The sequence below is a fragment of the Adiantum capillus-veneris genome, chromosome 1 (assembly GCF_014529385.1).
Source record: "Adiantum capillus-veneris isolate H3 chromosome 1, ASM1452938v2, whole genome shotgun sequence".
In the NCBI taxonomy this organism is placed as follows: Eukaryota; Viridiplantae; Streptophyta; class Polypodiopsida; order Polypodiales; family Pteridaceae; genus Adiantum; species Adiantum capillus-veneris.
The window spans coordinates 92,480,155-92,502,165 of NC_140931.1; the positions used below are offsets into that span (position 1 = coordinate 92,480,155).

Here is a 22,011-nt window from a genome sequence, read left to right on the forward strand (position 1 = left end):
TTGAGACAATGATTCTCTCTTGTTGTGGTTGGCTTTGCTTCCACATTGAAAGACATATGGTTTTTAGTGAGGTTTGTGTATGCTCGAAGTGGCTATAGGTAGACTTATGATATGCATTGTTTCAAATTGACGAATATTCTGATTGTGAGTCTACTGCATACGGTTTACATGTAGTCACTGGCTATAGGTTTCATGTACTTTTCACAGTTGATACTTGCATTGATGTGATGATATCAGAGCACAATGTGGTTACACTACTACAAGAGATTTTATGTGTTGATGCACTTGAGCACTACAAGTACTGGCAAGTTCTTTTGAGAGGCTTTTCTCCTAGGGATCTTCTTTCTTTCCAAGTTTGGTGCACTTATCTTTGGCACTAGTTTATGCACATTGCCCTTTTACATGCTGTAGAGCCATAGATTCACTTATGACAGTTGATATGTGTGACAATCCTAAGTCCAGGATGATGACTCATGTAAGACGACGGTCTCATTCATGTTAACACTTGAGATGTTGGTATTGTGGCCACACTGGGAACTAATATTAGACGGCATTGTTTAGATGCATGAGGCTATGACATAGATTTATGCATGATGTAGGGACGGTTTTGACACAGACTAGAGAGGTGGCTTTGTATGCTAGTGATGGTGATGTCACATTTACCTCTAGTGTTCCTCTTGCTTTTTATGTCTGATAGAGATGCCACTTGCTCTTGATGGCTGCTAGATGATCTTCAACATTCTATGTCACATCATGTTGTGAGTGGTTTAACACTTTTGCTAGTGGGAGCCTTGGTCATGTGCATCTAGCTGACAAATTGGCATGTGACATAGAGGGTGCAGGAGATGTATGCTTGTCATTACCCAGTGGTGCATATTATATGCTACGACATGTGCGCTATGTTCTTGAGATTTCGCAAAGTCTAATCTTAGTGAGCTAGTGGATGTCAGGTATTGCTTAGAGAGCACTTCTTCTAGATGCATTGCTATTCGCTAGCCATTACGAGAGGAGCCATAATTGGCTTGGTCTACCCTACGCATGTATCTAAGGTGCGAGACAACATAGTCTAAATTACATTGCTGGCATGTCATAGAGAGACTAGACACATATCTTTCACAAATGAGCTCGAGAGCATTGTGCACGACATATATGTAGATTCAGGGTTAGAGCAGCCGTGCTCTAGCAAGACACAACAGATTGATCCTCTTACAATAGAGATGCCTCCTACCACAGAGATGAGCGAAATAAAGTTCTTTGACATGCTCATGCTAGAGGTTGATATGGTGATGCCATGACATATGGATATAATCCCTATCGACGATGAGGGAGTGACGACTCCCATGGAGTAAGGATTGACACATCCATGCGTGATAAGTTTTGGTGGTGATACAGTGAGCATTGAGATACCTAATGTGAATAGATCGACAGAGGTCACTACACATGGCGTTGATGCAATTGCCATGGATATGCTGGCGTTGATGCGATATGCTAACAGAGATTACACGTTTTTTATCAGCCTTTTGGATTCTCATATTTGATCTCTTAGTGTCAAAACCTGACATAACAACTGTAGTGGGAGCGGGAGCATTTGCAGTTGGGATTATTAGTTGTGCGATGATTGACACTAGCATGATGTATCATGGAGCAGTGCATGTCTCACAAAATACTTGCAAGGTATGCATGCTGATTCTAGCAAGGATATATTCTTTCACACACCCCTATAGCCTACACGATGGCATGCAATGACTTTGAGAAAACTAGTGGACATAGGTTGAGATGAATTCCTCCCTATAACTCATGTACATATTGCTAGGTCCTATAATACTACCACTTATCAACACATTTGCCTCTAAGAAGGAGATTGTTGGTTAAAGGCAGTGTGCCTCTTACCCTGATTGAACGTGTCAGAGGTGTCTGACTGCCCATCACTTGCACACACCTTATTTTTTACTAGATAGAAGAATAAGGGGCTCTCTCTCACACAAAGTGGTGAGTTGCTCACCCACATCCTGTGTTCTCTCTCTCTCTCTCTCTCTCTCTCTCTCTCTCTCTCTCTCTCTTTGTGCACATACACTACGTTCCCTCACTCACAAGCACCTCACATGAAGCACTAGTCAAGGGTGATTGTGGATTCAACTGATATTCTATGCTACCTACTTTATTAAGTGTTGTGCATTGCCCATAATGTGTAGGAGATAACTTGATAGATGATCTAATATTCCCAAATTCTAACTGCTAAGAATATGGAGTAAGATAGGTTCATGTTCCTTGAAAGTAAATAGGTCCCTTTGTTGGCTATTCTAACTCTCATGTAGACATTTTATTAATGGAACCTCTGCAAGCTAGGTCCCTATCCTTTAACCTAAACAATGATGTCATGTAGTGGGGAAATTGTAATGTTTGACATAGACTTCTCCATGCCCATGAGGAGGTAAGGAGTTCAAGTTCTCCATCCGACCATAGAGGGCTAGTTGTGTATTCAATGGAATGCACATGACATGAAGATAACACCTTAAAGAGTGGCCATATAGTGGTGGTTCACTTGTCCACACTAGCATGACCACCCATGAGCACTGTGACCTTGAGCGCCATCATCATTAAACATTGAAAACAGTGACATTGACTCTCTGGTGGCAACTAAGCTCTACCACCATTATGGATGGCAGCATATGTGTCTTTACTAGCTAAATGGAATTACACCCCATGAGAGAAGTCTTTTCCTCGATTTTGTTTTGGAAATATAAACATGATGTCCATTTGAGTGCCTAGGCAAACCAAGCGTCTATAACATGCACTCATCCTTGCACTTCATTCCTCACATGTGTTGACTATGCAGGGTCTTTAAGGAGTAAGGTAATTTTATGTACATGCCAAAGAGTATGCCCTTGCACAATCATGTGAATCATATGTATTTCCTCTTATCTTTTCAATTGGATCTATGGGGATAATAAGAGATTCAAAAATGTGCATCCCAAAAAAGCTACACCTAAAATCAAGTACCTAACATTACCTGACACAAATGTTCCCTTGCAACATAATTTATCATTGATCATTCGATTACTAATGGTCTTGATGCATTTTTTAGATCTCTCTCCAATATTTATGTCACTATTTCATCGGCCACATCAACATGTTGCATCTGGATCTATCCAATCTTGCACCACTATGAGGGCCAGCTTGAGTTAAATAAAGAGGCATCCTGATGGTGTTTTCTCCTTTCATACATGGATGTTTTAGTCCTCAAAAACTCAATCCCAAGCAAGCTAAAATCTAGTGTCTCAGTTTTAGACAAAAACCTTAGAACGACCTATGCATAACAACACCCTAGTGTCTTATATCCTTTCAAGAAACTTTGATACATATAATCTAAATGGAAGGATGGGGTTCATAGTGTTCTTTTGACATCATAGTGTACATGTGACTATTGTGGTAAAAATTGTAATGGAATTTATATTTTCATATTTACTGCAGCTAACAGGTGGAAAAGGCTTGATCGAGCTAGGCCTATGCGAACATATATATATTTTATGTACATTTTGTTATTCAAGTGCTCTTTTATGAGCTTTTGTCAATTATGGTCAGCTGGCTAGTTTGTATTTACTTTGACCATTCAAGAAATCTATAAAGTAAATACGTGCAAAAGGGAAATGGTCAATCTTGCACGGGGGGATATTGCACCTAGTGTTCGTGTCTTTCTTCTCTCCTCTCCTCCCTTGTCTCTCACCGTGCCGACATAGCACTTTGCTCTAGGAGGTGCGTCTGCACGTGCTCTTTTGTTCTCTCCCGCTCTCTGTGTCCCTCTGTTTGTGTTGAGCTCGATTATGGATTTGTGTGAGTCGTCATATATGTAGGTTTGTTTGTTTACGGCTTGTTGTGTGCTATTTCAAGTATTTTGCAGGGCTCTCCATGCTCCCACTAAGGGCAAATTCGCCGATTTAGGCAGCACGTCTTATTGGTGTAGATTTGCCGATTTAGGCAACACCTATCACAAAATCATGCTGCAGTGAGCTGGGCACCACTGTAATAACTGGTATGATTTTGTTACCAGGGTATACAAAATGAAGGATATTTGGATTTGGATTTGAAATTGGATTTGGAATGGGTATATGCTAATTTTTTGTCGCGATAATATTTTCGAAATGGACATTGAGATTGATGAGAATTGATTATTGACTGATGAGTGTGACCAATGATATCCCGATTCATCAGGGTATGACATATACCGCTTATTCTAGTGGTATGGGACACTAAAATAGGTAGTATGTGGATGACGGCTAGCATAAGCAATGTTGTTTAGTTTAATAAATTGTTCTTTTACTATGTGATATTTTGACACAAAATACTAATCACTATTTTTGACAAGTATCGTTTACAGATTCATACTTTGCAAATGAGGACAATTGCTTTCCAACGGAGAGGTATGTAATGGAATTGATATTTCGGTATTTACTGCAGCTGACAGCTAGGCCTATGCGAACGGATATATATTTTATGTATATTTTATTATTCAAGTGCTCTCTTATGAGCTTTGGCCATTTATGACCGGCCGGCCAGTTTGTACTCACTTTGACCATTCAAGAAATCTATAAAGTAAATAGGTGTGAGAGGAAAATGGTCACTTTTGCACGGGGGAAGATTGCACCCAGTGTTCGTGTCATTTTCATTTTGGCCGGGTTTTGTTTCTCAACATCTCAGACAACAAAAGATGCCATGGCTAGAAAGAGGTATCACAATCGGCTTTAATATTTGCCATCACAATGAACTAGGGGTGAACTAGAGTGAACTCAGGGTACACTATAGAGTGAAATTCATGACGAGCGAAATAGAGGTGACATCGAGGTGCATGTCATTTTTTTTTGGGGTATGAAGCTCATTGAAAAAGAGGGATTTGAACTCAAAAGCATCCATTTACACATGAAACACCTAACCATTACTCTATAGTTCTTGACAAGTTAACAAGAACCATTTTTAATGTAAATCTTGGCAATTAAGCGAAAAAATGTTACCTTAGTTCATTCCTAGTTGACCACTTCACCCATGATTCACTTAAGATCTGATGGTGTAGATCAAACCCGATCACGTCGTCTTTTTCTCGCCGTAGATCCCCCCTACCTTCGGCCCTGTGCCATATTGTGACAAGCAAAGCCAATGGGCCCTTGTGTCACTTGTCATGAGTACTGACCTTTAGGAAGGCCATTTTTGGGGAAGTTTATTGAGGGGAAGGCATGCAATGGAGCTACAGAACGAGTGTGCGAGTGTGAGAGCTCCGCCCGCGTTCCACAATGTCGATGTCGCCCATTGTCGCATCACCAACTCGTATCTCTCTTTTCTGGCGCTCGCTCTCCCTCTTCCTCTCCTGCGCTGCAGCAGCACCCCTCTCTTCATCTTCTGCTGCAGAATCTAGGCGCAACCATGGCTCCCACCTCGCATCACCAAGAGCAGCGCCAGCATACAGACCTCCCTGCTCCTCCTCCTCCTCCTGGTGTTACCAATCTTGGAGACATGCAGTATTCAAAGAAGGACAGAGTCGCCGTCATTGGCAGCGGCAATTGGGGCAGTGTTGCTGCGAAGCTTGTGGCTGAGAATGCCCTCATCTATCCCCACTATTATGGTACCTTTCTTCATGCCCTCTCTAGCTCTCTCCCCCCCCCCCCCCCCCCCCCGCACACACACACACACACACACACATCCCCTTCCTGCATGCATGCACACATAGACATGCATTATCAACTTTACAATATCCGATGCAATTCGGGAGAAATCACTCCTTGTATGTATGTATGTACTGTGTATTTGCATCAATGCGGGAAGGAAAGTGTACCTGTTATGTGTATGTATGTGCGCGGAGGGAACATTTATGTACATATGGGAGCACCAAACTATTCAAGGGAGGGAGTAGGAAAATGCAGCTCATCATCAATGCATTTTTTGTAGCTCTTACTGATTGAGGCCAAAGCAGCTCATCATCAATTGAAACTTTTTCAAATTAGCAGAGCGGAAGAGTGTTTTGATTGCCATGCAATTTTCTCTCTGGATTCAAATGCCTATGCATTTACATAGAAATATGTGGTGTTTAAATGTGATTAGGATGTGATTTTGAACATCATCATGGCATGTACATATGCATGTCAGACCAGTTAATGATGATCTCAAGCATGCCATGCAGGGTATGGGTACCATTCAATTGCAAATGAAATATTGTCACTGTGTTATAATAAGAGCTCTTCTTTCTTTTCCCTTTGGCTCCTCAAATGCCTGTGTATGCCTGTGCTTTGTCTTTCTTAATATGCTGTGGATTTTTGTCTTGCAAATAATTACACTGCAATTGGTACAAAGTTAGAACGACCTACAAAGCATGTGGATTGTAAGACTTCTGGAAAATGATTTCTATGCTAAAGTGGCTTTGACAGCACTTTTGAAAACTGATGCTGTTGAGTGTGCTGGTGTTTTGTATATAGATGAAGTACGCATGTGGGTTTATGAAGAGATTCTACCCTCAGGACAGAAGCTTACCGATGTTATCAATGCCACACATGTAAGCATGCCATGCTAGGTTACATATGGAAGTGTTTTGTTAATTCTCTTTTCAGGTTCCGTCAAGATCGGGGGTCAGGGGGCTGTAAATCCTGGCCCTTCATCTACTGGTCTTTCCTCAATGGAATGAAGGTATGGAACCATCAGATTGCTGAAACCTCACCATCCGTAATGTCTACAGCCTGTCAAGCCAATGATACCATTCCAGGCCAGAGAATGGAATGCAATGAGGTGCAGACCATAGTTACAAGGAACGGGAAACCGGAACGGGAACGCGGAACGGGAAAGCCGAACAAAATGCCATTCCCTGTTACAGGTACTCACGTTTGAAACACGGAACGGGGATTCGGAACGGGATCTTGGAATGGGAACGGGGAACGGAGACCTGAAAACGGCCATTCCCTGTAACTATGGTGCAGACACCTCAGCATCTAGAATGTCAGCCTGCAAGCCAATGCTACTATTCGAGGTCGTGCATGGAATGCAAGGAGGTGCCAACACCCCAGCTGGCAGAATGGCTCTGCATGCTGTCTCCCTCCACTCAGTCCCACCGCATGCACAACAGCCCCTGTCTACCGGTTGCTTACCACCTGCGAAGCCGGCATATGGAACGCCCAGCGTGTGTACCAATATGTGCTCCCGCTCCCGCTCCCGGCCTCCGCCGGTCGCCATGTGATTGTACATATTATGGGGAATGGTCCCTTCCCTACACCAGAAACAGAGCAAATCTCTCTTTCATCATGTACCCATATTGTGTCACTGTGCACATACTTCATCTCCAAGAGACTGAGGATTGCCCATTTTTTACAGGAAAATGTGAAGTACTTACCAAACATAAAGCTTGGCTTAAATGTGGTGGCTGACCCAGACCTTCATAATGCAGGTGAGTCTCAGTTCAATGAGTAAAATGTGTGCAGAGTTTGCGATCAAAAGTTAATAATGACAATTGATTATTCCTGTCGACAAATTGCATGGACCAGTGTCCTAGCATTTACATCATAAGAAATTGCAATATCGTGATGATCCATGTTTTTGTGTTCATGAGTAGCATCATGACCAGATCATAATTGGATGTCTGTGCAGTGAAGGATGCTACAATGCTTATTTTTGTTACACCTCATCAGTTTGTGGATGGAATTTGTAAAAGGTTGCAAGGAAAAGTTAGACAAGACGCGAAAGCCATCTCTCTTATAAAGGGCATGGAGGTAATCATGCTTGTTATCTCCTTTTCACGAGCTCATAGTTGCCTATATGCAATACACGCGTTTCTTTCAGTTGTGTGTGAGCGTGCTTTTTTTCATCATGCACTCAGCTTGGACAAAATGAAGTGCGTGATGCTTCCTGAATGCCTAACGGTAAGCCTGGTGCTCCAAACAAAAGAAGGTCGTCAATTCAATTTCCCTTCTACTCTCTTGTGGAAAAGAGACAAATTTTGCTTATCTGTCTCCTAAATCCCTAATGGAGGGCCTTGAGCTCTGCAGAAAAAAGGTTGTCTTCCCATTTCCCCGTCAACTCTCTTGTGGAAAAGAGAGAAATTGATATGATTCCTCTGCCTCAGATGGATCTATCTCTTTTGTCCTAAGAGGGCACATCGGAAATTTTCTATCAAGCGCACATGTTATGTAACCCGAGTTATTCTAGGGCGTGAGAGAAAGCTTCAACATTACCCATGCTTGGATAAGGGACATGTATCCATCAGGCAAGAGCCACACACGGTCATCCCACGACTATCACAAGTAATGCAGTGGAGGACTCATGAGACGGCTCATGTTCCTCTGATGGCAAGTTATAGACTTGTTAGAAATGTGGGTTGAGATTGTGGCAGCAATTTTTTGTGTGGTGCCCCATATGCCCCCTACATCCTCATGTGGAGGGCCTTTCAGAAAATGTGGACGGACTTTGAAAGAAAGCAATGCTAACATGAATGGTTTTTTTTACTTTACTTCTAATCATAGATAATGCTTGCTCAATTTAAATAGCAATTGTTATTGATAGGTGAAAAAGGAAGGACCTTGTATGATATCGACTTTGATAACAGAGGTACTCGGTATTGAATGCTCAGTTTTAATGGGAGCAAACATCGCCAATGAGGTAGAATTTGAAAGCTTCTCAGAATTGTCTGTCCTTTGTTTAGCAATATTTGTCTGATTTAGTTCTTTCTACTTTAGATTGCACAAGAAAAGTTCAGTGAAGCGACTGTTGGCTATAGAGATGAAAAAAAAGTCGCTGACAAGTGGGTCCAAGTTTTCTCCAAATCATACTTCCAAATCACTCCTGTAAGTTAGAATTTTTACAGTTAAATGTAGAGAGGTTGATAAGAACAACTCTCATTTTTGGCATGCCAGTGGCAAAGGCCTTCGTGTTAGGTTTGGAGATAAGGAAATAATGGTTTGAGGTGGTTTCTTTCAAATCAATGTTATCTTTCTTCAATGCCAAATCCTGTGCGTGAGAAAACCAAAACTACTCATTGACCCTTGCATTAATGTCTTTGATACCACTCTCTCTCTCTCTCTCTCTCTCTCTCTCTCACACACACACACACACTCACACGCGCGCGCTCGCGCGCGCACACACACACACACACACACATTTGTCTCTTGGGGTAGTTTCCCACAACGTTAAAAGTTCTCTTCTTCTTCTTCTTCTCTCTCTCTCTCTCTCTCTCTCTCTCTCTCTCTCTCTCTCTCTCTCTCTCTCTCTCTCGGCCTTTTGAAGACGTTAATATAACATTTCATTTCATTTCATTTCTCTCTCTCTCTCTCTCTCTCTCTCTCTCTCTCTCTCTCTCTCTCTCTCTCTCTCACACACACACACACACACACACACACACATCATGCACATATCTTTTTTTTTTTTAAATCAAATAAAAAGACCATCATCCTAAATGATTTAACATTTCTTATGCTTGTTTCCAATATGAATCAGACTATATTTGCGATAGGTACTACACCATATTTGTGATAGGAACTTTGTACTCCGTTCGACTTTCAGGTTAAGGATGTTGAGGGTGTGGAGCTGTGTGGAACACTAAAAAATGTAGTTGCCATTGCAGCTGGTATCTTATTGCCACAAGATATTTACATAAAAAGCGCCACATAAATATTGGAAATATTTCATATGTTTTTATGCAATCTGATGTCTAGATGTCTCATACAGGTCTGGTAGATGGTCTACAAATGGGTAACAACACGAAGGTAATCTTTAGCTATGCTTTTGGTATTGGGATTTGCAAAAAAAAAAGAAAGGTTTTTTTTGTTTGAAGAAGGAAGGAACTTCATACAGGCGGCAATTATGCGCATTGGATTACGGGAAATGCGAGTATTCTCCAAGCTCATCTTTCCATCAGTTAGAGACAGTACCTTCTTTGAGAGCTGTGGCGTAGCTGATGTGATTACGACATGCCGTACGTGCATCATTCAAAAGTCTTGGATTTCATTTGAGGATGTGTGTATTGGTGTTGTAAATGAGCTTTCTTCCTGAGCAAGTAGGCATAAGAGTGTGTGCAAACATGGCCAATTTTTATTCACTGAGTGATCTTGTTATCTTTTTTAAGCAAATGTCAGGTCACTTTCTTAATTTCTATTGGATAGGCTGTTTGAAGTCACACGTGTTTATGCTACATTTTTGGCAGTTGGCGGACGGAATAGAAAGGTGGCAGAGGCTTTTGCAAAACATGAAGGCAAAAGGTTGTGTGTTTTTTCTTGAAATCAATCGTGCTTAAGGTTGATATCCAGGGCAAGTAGCCTTATGGAATGAAGGTCTTGATGTTAGCAGGTCGTTTGATGAATTGGAAGCTGAGCTCCTGCAAGGGCAAAAGCTTCAGGTAATTATTGCTGTTGCCTTCCACTTTTTTATGTCGTCTCACTCGTACGCCTTTAAAAGCAATTTTTGATGAAGTAGTATTATCCTGGAGAAATATTATTGTATAGTTGACCAGATTTGATCAGGGTCTTTTCCTATGAGTTTGGTAAATTCAGTAATTTTCAGAAACTCAAACAATAGAAGAGACCTAAGAAAGTTTCTTTTACCAAAATACCCCTGCAATTGGTACAAGGGTATTTTGGGTCTTTTTTAATCTGTGTGTGTGTGTGTGTGGGTATATGAAATTCCTGTTTCAGGGGTATTTTAATAATTTTCCCTGTTCAAAATTCAAAAATTTCTTACGTCTCTTCTATTGTTGTATTCCAATGGCGCTAAGCTTCAGGCTTGGATTGCCGGATAAGTAGTACAAATACATATTCAGCTGATGATGATGATGAACCATGCTTATGAAACAGGGTGTTTCGACTGCTGCCGAGCTATTTGAGGTGTTGAAGGCACGGAAATGGGAAGATCAGTTTCCTTTGTTTACTACCGTCCACAGGATTGCAACGGGGGAGCTTCCACCAAGTGCAGTGGTTGAATATAGTGAGCATGCTCCAAGCATGGTGGTTGAAGGTGCAGCTCAGTATTACTAGAGTAGCGCATACATGGCCCCTGTTGAGCATAAATGCATGGGCAAGGCAGAAAAATCGACCATTATTTTAAGACAAATGTATGGATATCATCTCAGGGTCATCTAACTAGCAGTTAGACCATAGCTTGTACATAATCTGAGAGCTTTTAGTGAGAGCTCCAATTATATATAGTCCAAGTTTTTAGCTGAAGTTATATGAGCCAATGATGATCACATCTCTCTCTCTCTCTCTCTCTCTATGAATTTTATCAATAACATATATCTCCATTGACTATGAATATGTTAGATGTCTACATTGCTAGCACAATTTTTGTAATTCCAACTTAATTATCAGTTGAACTTCAATCTTTCTCACATGAATAAACTCAAGTTTATCCAAACTTTGTCAAGTTTGCGTGTTGTTTCTTTATGGTGTCAGGGTTAGGAACAAGGAGAATCCAATCACTATGTATTGACATAATCTATGCTTAAAATACACAAACGAGATTTTTACTAAACAGTAGACATCCAAAACTTGATATATAAGATATGTATATATTAAATTTTTGCACCATGCTCCTTATAAACGTAAGAAGAGGGGTCGCAATTACCTTATAATAATAATAATAAATAGGAGAATTTCACAAACTCTTCGCTCGCAGATGGCATGGCATGTCTTTGTTTATAAAGAGTGGATCCCCTATGATCTTAGGTTGAGTTACAACTTAACTGACTAGGGCATCACATATAGGACTTTATATTCAAGGTGGTTTTTAATAGCATATTAACAAACTAGAGTCCCGAGACTAAGAACGAATCAATATTCATGAGAGAAGAACATAAAATGACAATGAAAAATCCGTCAAGGTATTCCCTTCTTTTAGAATTAACACAACCCTTCGCACGGTATTTTTATGTGCATATTCTATAAGTGCTAGATACTTCTCCCACCAAATTTTTTGGTCTACTTCAATGACATCCAAAATAGTGGAGTTAACAATTTCACTATGCTTGTTCGTTTGTGAACGATAAGCAGAGGAAAAGTTTTATCTTGTCTTCTCCATGAGAGACTTGTCATACGTGGGTTTCTATCAAAGACAATTGACTTTTGCAAGACATGGTACTTGAACAGATGAGAAGAAAAGATTACCCATATGATGATGTTTGATGGTCTGTTTTAATAGGTACAAGTTATACTCTCCCATGGAGCCTCAGGTATATATGATGATAATAGTTAACCTAGCTACTTCTCTCTATCATATGTCAATTTTGACATCATACATTGATAGGATTAAGGAGTTACTAAGTAGTAATTAGAGTGATGTACCTATTGGAGAGAGATATAACATACACAAAATAGAAATTAGAGAAGTGAGAGAGAGCATGTCATGAAATATACGTGGTTCACCCTAGTGTGAAATGCATTTACAAACAAGCAGCCATTCACTGGCTTTATACTTCAAACTTGAAGTAATTTACAAACAGCTTAAAATCCATCAATGGTTGTTTTGTCTAATTCTCTCTCTATCTTGGAATTCCAGCTTCTATCTTTTGCTACAGTCGGGAGTGCATCGGGCTTGCAAAATATACAGAATAGCAAGCTACCAGCCATAAAACAATAGATTTGCATACTTGATGAATTGCACATACACATGATCGAGAAGAGTGTACAATCTGAGAGAGATAAATGAAGGAAGAGAGAGAAGAGAAGAGCGCGTGCAAGTGCACCTCCTATAGTGGAGTGCTACACAGGCACGGAGAGAGGAGAGGGGTGAGAGAAGAGAATAATGACACAGACACTTGGCGCAATCTCCCTCGTGCAAGAGTGAACATTTTTTTATTGCATGTATTTGTTTATAGATTTCTTGAATGCTCAAAATGCAAAATGAATACAAACTGTTTGTTCGGACATAAATCAGCCATAGCTTTTGTAGAGTACTTAAATCATAAATATCCAGAAACATGATATCCTTTCACATAGAACATAGTTCTCTTATGCTTCTACCACATGTCAGCTACAATAAATATATAATTTTTAATTTTTAATACATACCTTTTTGCTAGAAAAACAAAAGTCCTCAGTTGCTAAGTTAAGAATTTGAAATCACGCTTCAGAAATAATGGTTAAATTTATGTGTTAGAAATATCATGAAATAGAACATATTCATAAACTTAAACCACATTTTCTTATGCTTTTCGTCATCCATATATTGCATATTCTAGTGTCCCATACCACGAGAATAGACAATATATGTCATATCGTGATGTTTCAGGATGTCATTGGTTACATATATTGTTCAATAATAAATTCTCATAAATTTCAAGTCCAATTCCATAAAAAGTGTCGACAACCAATCATCATAAACCAAATCTAAATCCAAATCCGAATCCAAATCACTTCTATTATATACTTGGGTAACAAAATCATACTAGGGGCAATGGTAACTAGTCATTACAGCATGATTTTGTGTTCGATGTTGGCTAAAATCGAGGAATCAACATAAATTAGTCGTGCTGCATAAATCGATGAATTTGCACTTGAGCTGTCTAAATTGGTGAATGTGCACTGATACTGTTTAAACTAGTGAATCTGTTGTTTGTTGTACTGTTTAAATCGGTGAATCTGCACGTGTACTGCCTAAATCGACGGATCTGCACGGATAACTGGTGTTGCTTAAATCGATGAATCTACACCACAATGAGCATTTACACACGGCTAAATTGGCGAATCTGAGTGCACGCGACCAATAGACTAGGCATGACATAAAAGAAAACACATATATTAACACATAAATTACATGTTTGATACCAAAGTGACATAGATTTGAATATTGAAGTATGCACAAATGGTTGTCGACCATTCCAAATCGCATGAGCTCATGTGAGTAGCTTTATAGCTTAAAATTAATTAATGTCAGTAGAAACTCCATTCAATGTAAGTACCGTGACGACAATAAAATCGGTTGATTTCACATCTCACACGATTCATGAAACAAAGTAAAAGAGCCATGTCTTTTAAAACAATGTCTGGTGGTATTCTATGTTGTTGCAAAACTGTTTGAGTGTAGAGTGTTAGGTATAACTACAAAGAGAATAGCTTACAAGAAAAATAAACAAAAAAGAGAAGATTAAATGAGCCGGTCCATAAATTCATAGTAGGATCATAAAAAGATGGTTAGGATAGTATTATATTAGTGTGGTAGTGACTTTAAAAGGGTCGGTTAGTAATGAGTGATTAGTAAATTTGTAATGCACATGTGTTTGGAGTTAGATTGGTACTGGGTTATTTAAAAAATATACTTGGATGTTGACAGATGAGATAGTGGATAATCTCCTTTAAGGAGGGCGTTATTAAAGTTGATTGCATGTGGTAATGTTGTGCCTTTGGAATGGGGAAAAGGAGGCCAGTCTGCTAGGGAGGTAGGACTCACAATTAAAATTCACCTTTGACGAGTAATTAAATGGACAATAGTAGAGGGATTAGTAAAGAAAAATAAACAAATAGGAGATAGAACTTAAAACAACTTATTGTGAGAAAACTAAATGACTACACGTTTACGTTTGCTGATGTCTACACCGCACAAAAGATGTTCGACGTGAGAGAAAGAGTTGGAAGGTTTAAGTGCAAATATCACAGAGACAGATAGTGAGAGGATATACAAAATGAAAATTTATTCCTTTGTTAAAAAGACACCGAGGGAGATATAAAAATTGCTCAAAAAAATATTTACATGGGTTTTTTTTCACCATGGTTACGATGAATATCTGCCTCCCACGTGTAGCCTGTGGCGATTGGGGTCATGGTCTTCCATTCAGGGTGAGTGTTTTGAGGTTTCTGAGATAGCCAGGAGTCGTACTCTACATGGGAAAACTAGGGTTTATGGACATCGTACCAATGGTCGGGTAAGGTGAGGTTGGTGGATGGTCTGTGTTCACGTTCATGGATTTCTGCCTTTGCTTCCGTGGGGTGGTCAAAGAAGTATGGGGATTGATAATCCCATTGATCCCCAATGCACATGTCCCATGAGTCAAAGGGCATCCGTGGTTCAAGATATGGTTCAAGATAGTTGTCATACATGATGATATTTTGGTGGGGATTATTACACAGAATTTTCCCAAATACATTGTGAAATAGTTCAGGGGGAACATAATGAAAATAATAACAGACATTGTTTTTAATGATCCTATCGAGACTCTGAACATAGAATGGAAAAACAGTCCCATTGTTGATTTGGAATAAGTACCTTATGAGCTTGGGTGGTTTCTACTATAAGTGAATGTAGCAAATCAAAGGCGTTAATGTAGAGGATTTTGTTGGCAATATGAATTTCTCTGGTATGAAGTTTTTTATTAGTCCATTCGATGTTGCATGGGCGGGGGGTACCAAATTTGGGTACACCACAAAATTCAGGCTGACCTTACATGTACTCACTCGTGCCAAGCGCGTAGGGTATTAAGAACCAGGTTATCAGTAGTTTTACGGTCATCAAAAAAATTACAAAAGACCTTGACGCCCCAACATACATTGTTACCGACCACATAGTCTTGTAGAATGGAAATTTGGATATCTTGTAATGCCATTACAAGTTGTGGGAGTCGAATTTGCCAAACAAGGTCGCGAGGATAGAGAAAGATAGTTAGGGAGAGATGTGATTACTCTAATCAACACACAGACTCGCTACTACATATCCAATCCTTTGCAAGTATCTGTGTCAGAAACTGGCTGCAAGATGGTGAGGTTCTTTCTCTCAGCATTTGCAAATATCCAACACGACTCCCTCGTTTTTTGTCTAGATGGCATCAAATCCTCCCTTGTAGAACGGTTGTTTGTTGCATGCTTAGCGAGGTCTTTGTCTTGTTTTTTTCTTTACCAAGGTTCAAGCTTATGCACCATGTGTGATGAGATATAGTGGATTAGAGAGAATTGGAGATGGCGAGGGATGGTGTGAGGGGAGCGATCAAAGAATGGACACTGAAGCTCTAAAGGGCTCGTGGAGGTAGTGTATGGAGAGCATTTGTGTGGATGCAGCTACTACGAGGATGTATGGTGTCTTATAGTTTGAATATAAATAAACACATAAATATCCTGTTTATCAAATATTTAGGGGGGGTGTCCTATGCAAGAGAGGTTTGTGGCACGGACGTTGCATATCATCAACACAAACACTTGCTAGCATGGCATATCATCAACACTAGCCCCTAAGCGCTAATCTCTCTCTCATAACAATTATAGATTGCTCTCAAATTAGAATAATATTATCATTATTTGTTTTCTCATTTATCATCCCTATTTGAAAGCTAAGGACGACTATCAAATTCATCCTAGTATCGCTTGACAAGTATGAATCAATACTCTATTTGCTATGTTTTTCTAGCCCCTTGTTATAGCTCAAAAGGGTCTCAATTCAGTCCTTGAATTACACTAAAAGGAGAATCATTTGCCTTTGTTCTCAGCCAAATTTTAAAGGTTTTAAAATAATTTGAAGAAGGCCACTAAATGGCTTGAGATCAACACTAATTTCCATCTACGAATCAATTTCTGTATACTCTACTATGCTCGAGAAAAAGTAATAAAAATTTAAGAAAAGAATAAGGAAAAAACTTACCTCTAACTCTCAGATCCCTCCATAGCTTTGATTGCATATGTAGAAACATAGACAAAGCTCTGATACCACTGCTACAACCGCTGGTTGGGAGTGTAGAGGACCTGCAAAATATACAAAATAGCAAGCTACCAGCCATAAAACAATAGATCTTCATACCTGATGAACCGTACATACGCATAATTGAGAATAGTGTACGATATGAAAGAGATAGAAAAGGAAGAGAGAGAAGAGAAGAGTGTGTGCAAGTGCACCTCCTCAAGTGCTACACAAGCACGGAGAGAGGAGAGGGGTGAGAGAAGATAAGAATGACATAGACATTGGGTGCAATCTCCGCTCGTGCAAGAGTAAGCATTTTCCTCTTACATGTATTTATTTATAGATTTTTTGAATGCTCAAAATGAATACAAACTATCTGCCCATACATAAAATGGCCATAGCTCATGTAGATCACTGATATAATGAAGTATCCATAAACATGATATCCTTTCACATAGATGGTAGTTCTCTTATGCTTCTTCCATGTTCCAATTGTAATAAATAAATAATTATCAATTTCAGTTACAATATCATGTGTAGAAGAGGCCCCCTTTTATAGATGCCAAGGAGCCTCTATCGACTGCCCTCTCACATGAGAGGTAGCCAGCCATGTGTAGATGCGTCCATCCACCATTGGCCATGGACCATCGGCCACTGTCCAGCCAAGAATTCCGACAAAAAGAAAATATTTCAATGAGCAGGTCTTGATTGTTTATTTTTCGTTGACTCATGCATTATGGCTTCTCCTCATAACGGGGGCCTACAAATATGATTTTTTAAAATACAAATGATAAAGGTAAATTAGACTCCATACTTAACAATCTTTCACTTAGAGATTGATCTCTAGCAAACCTATGATTTCTTTTTGTTTTGGCTTCTTATCCTTGAATACCGATTGAAGTTGAGCAGAAGTCAAACTTCTCCTTGTTAACCACTTTTGTCAACATGTCTATTGAATTCTGGCTAATGTGCACTTTTTTAAGCTTTAGTTTTTCCTCTTCCAAAAGATACGTATGAAGTGATACGTCACTTCTATATGATTTGTCCTTGTGTGAAAATTTGAATTCTTTGTGAGGTTTATGACACTTTGACTATCATTATACAAGACATAAATTGTCTTGCTTATATCCAAGCTCCTCAAAAACTTGTGAAGCCATTAAATGTTTTTACTAGTCTCTATAAGAGCTACGTATTCTTCTTCTATGATAGATAGCAAGATTACTTTCTGCAACTTTAAAGCCCAACTTACTTCTGTGATTCCAATGGTGAAGATGTAGCTTATAGTGCTTCTACAATTATCTTTATCACCGGCTATATCTAGATGAGTATATCCTTGCAAACAGACGTCAGTGCCTCCAAAACATGAATCATTTGTGGCAGTCCCTTTTAGATACCTAAGTAACCATTTCACAGCTTGCTAATGTTCTACCTAGATTCTCCGTGAACTTACTAGAACTCCAACTGCATGCGTAATATCTAACCTTGTCCAGATCATAGTATTCATTAAAGAACCTACTTATTAGCATATGGAGCTTTAGACATATAAATTATCTCTTTTTATATAAGTCTTTGGACACATATCCTTCTTTAGTTTAAAGTGACTAGCTAAAGGTGTAGAAACTGGATTTACAATTTGTATTGGAAACCTTTCTAGTATCTTCTTGATGTAATCCTTTTGAGATAGGGGTAATGTCTTCTTCAACCTATCCCTTGATATTTTTATACTAAGTATCGGTTTTGCAACACCTAAATCTTTCATTGAAAAAAATTTAGACAACTCTCCTTTTAATTCTCTTATATCCTACATGCTAGCACTCAATTAGTATATCATCAACATTAGAATGATGCATTTTTCATCTCCCAAATTCTTCGTGTTTACATAATGATATGAGTTGTATCATTTGAATCCATGATTTAGCATCCATCGGTCAAATTTTAGGTTACCCTTTTCTTCATATCCCTTTAGTGGAAGCATGTAAATCTCCTCCTTCAAGTCGCCATGAGGGAAATTGCGTTTACATCCATTTGTTCAAGATCCAAATCTTGAGCAGCCACAACACATAAAACAAGTCTATGGAATTCATTTTGACAACATGAGAAAACATTCTCTTAAAATCAACACTTTTCTTTTGAGAAAACCCCTTTACCACAAGACTAAACTTGCATCTCTTTTTTTCGTTTTCTTCCTCTTTCAAATTGTACACCGATTTATTTAATAATGCACATTTAACTTTAGACAAATCAACCAATTCTCAAATTTTATTTTGTCTCAATGAGCCCATCTTTGCTTGCATGCTCTTTGTCCGCTCCTCTTTGGATTTATGTTGCACGGCTTCTTCATATAAGTGGCTCTTATTAGCGGGTCGCGTGACGGCGGACATCCGTAGCATAACTATCTAGCACTAACATGATATATCAATAGTTAGGAAAGTGACCTGGATGGGGCATGTAGACTCTTTGAGTGTGTCAACCTCAAAAAGTGAACCTAGCAAGCAATCATATCAACCCAAGAAGCAAACCATCACTCTCTGATCTCAAAATCTGTAGGTGTCCTATCTCGTCGCTTTAGGTCATCACGCCATTTTGTCAACTAAACGAACTCGGATTGTCATGAAACTTTAGGGGAAGCTATAATAGGACCAAGGGAACATGTCTATAAAGTCTGGTGGTCATATGAAAAGGTACCAAAATCTCGATCCATCATAGTCCAGGTTAGAAAAATTATAACAAAACAATCCAGATAGATCGCTCTAAGACCTAATATCACTCTCCTATGGTGGAAATGTCAAAAGCCATCCATTCAAGCACTCAAATATATAGATAAGGCTCACAAACACATAATTGTGAACCACAACAAAACCTAAAATGATTATACTTAATCAAAAGAGCAAGAGACAAAGAACACAATGCACTTTGTGGAATAAAATTTGGATTATGAGATCATGAAAAAAATTGATTACAAGTTGTAGTCGAGTAGCCGCTCATAGTCATACGTACAAAAGCTCTTCAAAACTCACGATAATGTTACAATGATGTGTTCAAACTAAACCTATTGAGCTTTATACCTAGGGATTTTCAAATGGCCAATGATCGACTCACATAGCTTTGGGCTCATGAAAAAATATTACAACTCAATGTAAACAACAATCGGCTCAAAATTACATGGACTCTTTTTGAAAAAAATAGGATAGACTACATCAATATTTGAGGCTTTGGGAATGGTGTGGTTGGCTAGGAGGGTGCCTGTCAGCTGCCTTCACCAAACACCCCCCCTTCCTAGCCATTGCACGTCCTCGTGTAAGCTTGGCTACCTTTCAATAGTCAAATTCCCATTTTTATAGTGTCTTTGTGAGGCGGTTGAACTTTGTAGCTGAGTAGGTTGAAGATGGTGGACTCCATCTCAAAAAACCTGGTCATGAAGGCCTCTTCAAAATTTTTCATGTAGTGTCATGGGAGGAACATCAATCATGCATACATCCTATCCCTTGAGGGGGCTTCGGTTTCCATGTTATAACTGATGTCATCCGTGCCTTCTAGGGACACCTCCCATGGGTGTTCGGCCTTGTCAATATCCTCAAAGGCTTCAATGCATGTAAAGATCATTTCAGCTATTTTGCACGTTATGTGATAGGTGAGATCTGGCACATCTTGCATTAGAGTGATCACCGTGCCTTGAGGGTATGCACCATAAAAGCCTCTATTGGTTTGTGGTTGTGAGGAGACTTTGCAAACACTGGATGATTGAGGACGAAATACAAATCAAGTAGATTGAGTTGCGACTCAGTTTTAGGCAAGTCCTTGATCATCCGTAATCCTTGGTAGGCTATTCTGGTTAGCATCATACCTGCATTCATATACATCTTGTTTCTGTCGATGCCCTTCAAGTTCACTTCCATAAATTCTCTAGAATGTAGTTCCCCAGATCACACTTGATTACCCTCCTTTCTGCTAATCAGATGGCCATCATAAATGCCACATGAGTATTTTTTATGTGTATCGAGTTGGCTTCTAGACCTTTATGTGCTATGAAATCAACCTTAGGGGCAATTCTGTTTCTAAGTAAATGAGGTCTTTGTAGGTAAGTTTGTGCCCTTGCTGCTTTATAAATGCCTTGTCATTGTCAATGGATTTTGTCTTGTGTAGCAGGTTGTGGCTTCCTCCATTGTACCAAATAGAGCTCATGAGCTCATGTGCTCTTTGGAAGTTCGTCCCCCATGGAGGTAGCCTGAAAAAATTGTCGAGCTAGAGGCACCTTGCACTATCTAGAACTTCAGGTTTCTGATGTTATGTCCATAGTTCTTTGGGGAAAATTGTTGCTTTGACTTTGGGTCCATCGGCTGCTTGGAACTTGCTGATGAAAATATTAGCTGGTATTTGAGAAATCTATTCATTCGTGACGTGAGCTTTCTCGTTGGATGAGATGTCAATTATCTCGTTCAGTGCTTGCCTCCCGCTCCTTCTAAGCTCATCAAAGCGACATCCTGCTATCAAAGTTTCAAGTATTTAGGGCCCAAAAGATGATTCAAAAGTTGTCAAAAAGTTGAAATAATGCAAACTTGACCATAAAATGAAAGATGATCGTAACTTGAGGAAAACAGCTCCAAATTTGACAAAACTTTACCAGTGTGTCTAGGACAACTACAAGCACTAGGGCAAATTAAACTAGTTCAGGTCAATTTTGGGTCAGAGGTACATGGATCGCGATCCATGTTAGAACACATTTTGAGGTGCTCTTTTCACCTATGGGTGAAAACTTTTGTGACTTGGATCACTAGTTTGGGTTCTAAGCCAGATTTTGCAAATTTCCACACTTAGAGAATTCCCAAATTTTCACTTGTGACTTGGATCACTAGTTTGGGTTCTAAGCCAGATTTTGCAAATTTTCCACACTTAGAGAATTCCCAAATTTTCACAGGGGGTTTGGTTTTCAAATAAATTGAAACTTCAAGGTTAAGGCTTTAGATAGCATATGGGACCTGATGGCTTGGTCTTGGTCGTGAGATATGGAAAGGTACATGGATCGCGATCCACGTTTGGTTCGCATTTTGGGATGAAACTTGGTGGGCATGCTCCTATAGCCTATCCTAGCACACTGGTGAAATCTTTTCAAATTTGGATCTATATTTTCTAAGTTTACACAAATTCTCAGTTTATGGCCTAGTTTTTTTTACTTTTGCCATATTGCTTTTCTAGATCCTACTTTGATTGATCCTTGTGGCTAGTTGGTATTGGTATTTGTTGATTTGATGCTTTGAGACTGCCTATGACCCCCAAGTCAACTTTCGCTTCAATCTGAGTCTGATTGGGCTTTCTAATCTTGCTGACAAGATTTGCACCTTTTATAAGTTTTTCTTGGCTTTTCTTTGAACTTTTAAGCATACCATAAGCTTACTTTCCTCT

At 39.3% G+C, this 22,011-nt stretch overlaps 1 protein-coding gene across 1 annotated transcript; it reads left to right on the forward strand.

The window, feature by feature from the left end:
* Positions 1–5,201: 5,201 nt before the first annotated feature.
* Positions 5,202–11,180, forward strand: GPDHP (NAD-dependent glycerol-3-phosphate dehydrogenase family protein). Its single transcript, XM_086518747.1, has 12 exons — positions 5,202–5,611; positions 6,459–6,535; positions 7,345–7,417; positions 7,618–7,739; positions 8,530–8,625; positions 8,703–8,810; positions 9,526–9,589; positions 9,691–9,728; positions 9,817–9,937; positions 10,166–10,220; positions 10,309–10,357; positions 10,812–11,180. Exons 1-12 carry the CDS (start codon positions 5,413–5,415, stop codon positions 10,989–10,991), a joined length of 1,182 nt encoding a protein of 393 aa, XP_086374873.1. The 5' UTR covers positions 5,202–5,412; the 3' UTR covers positions 10,992–11,180.
* Positions 11,181–22,011: the final 10,831 nt, after the last annotated feature.

Excerpts from the sequence above, each read along its gene's own strand:
- GPDHP (XM_086518747.1), top strand. The coding sequence starts at position 5,413 with ATGGCTCCCACCTCGCATCACCAAGAGCAGCGCCAGCATACAGACCTC. Across the intron at positions 5,612-6,458 it reads CATCTATCCCCACTATTATG|ATGAAGTACGCATGTGGGTT; the intron begins GTACCTTTCTTC and ends TTTTGTATATAG. Across the intron at positions 8,811-9,525 it reads CATACTTCCAAATCACTCCT|GTTAAGGATGTTGAGGGTGT; the intron begins GTAAGTTAGAAT and ends TTCGACTTTCAG.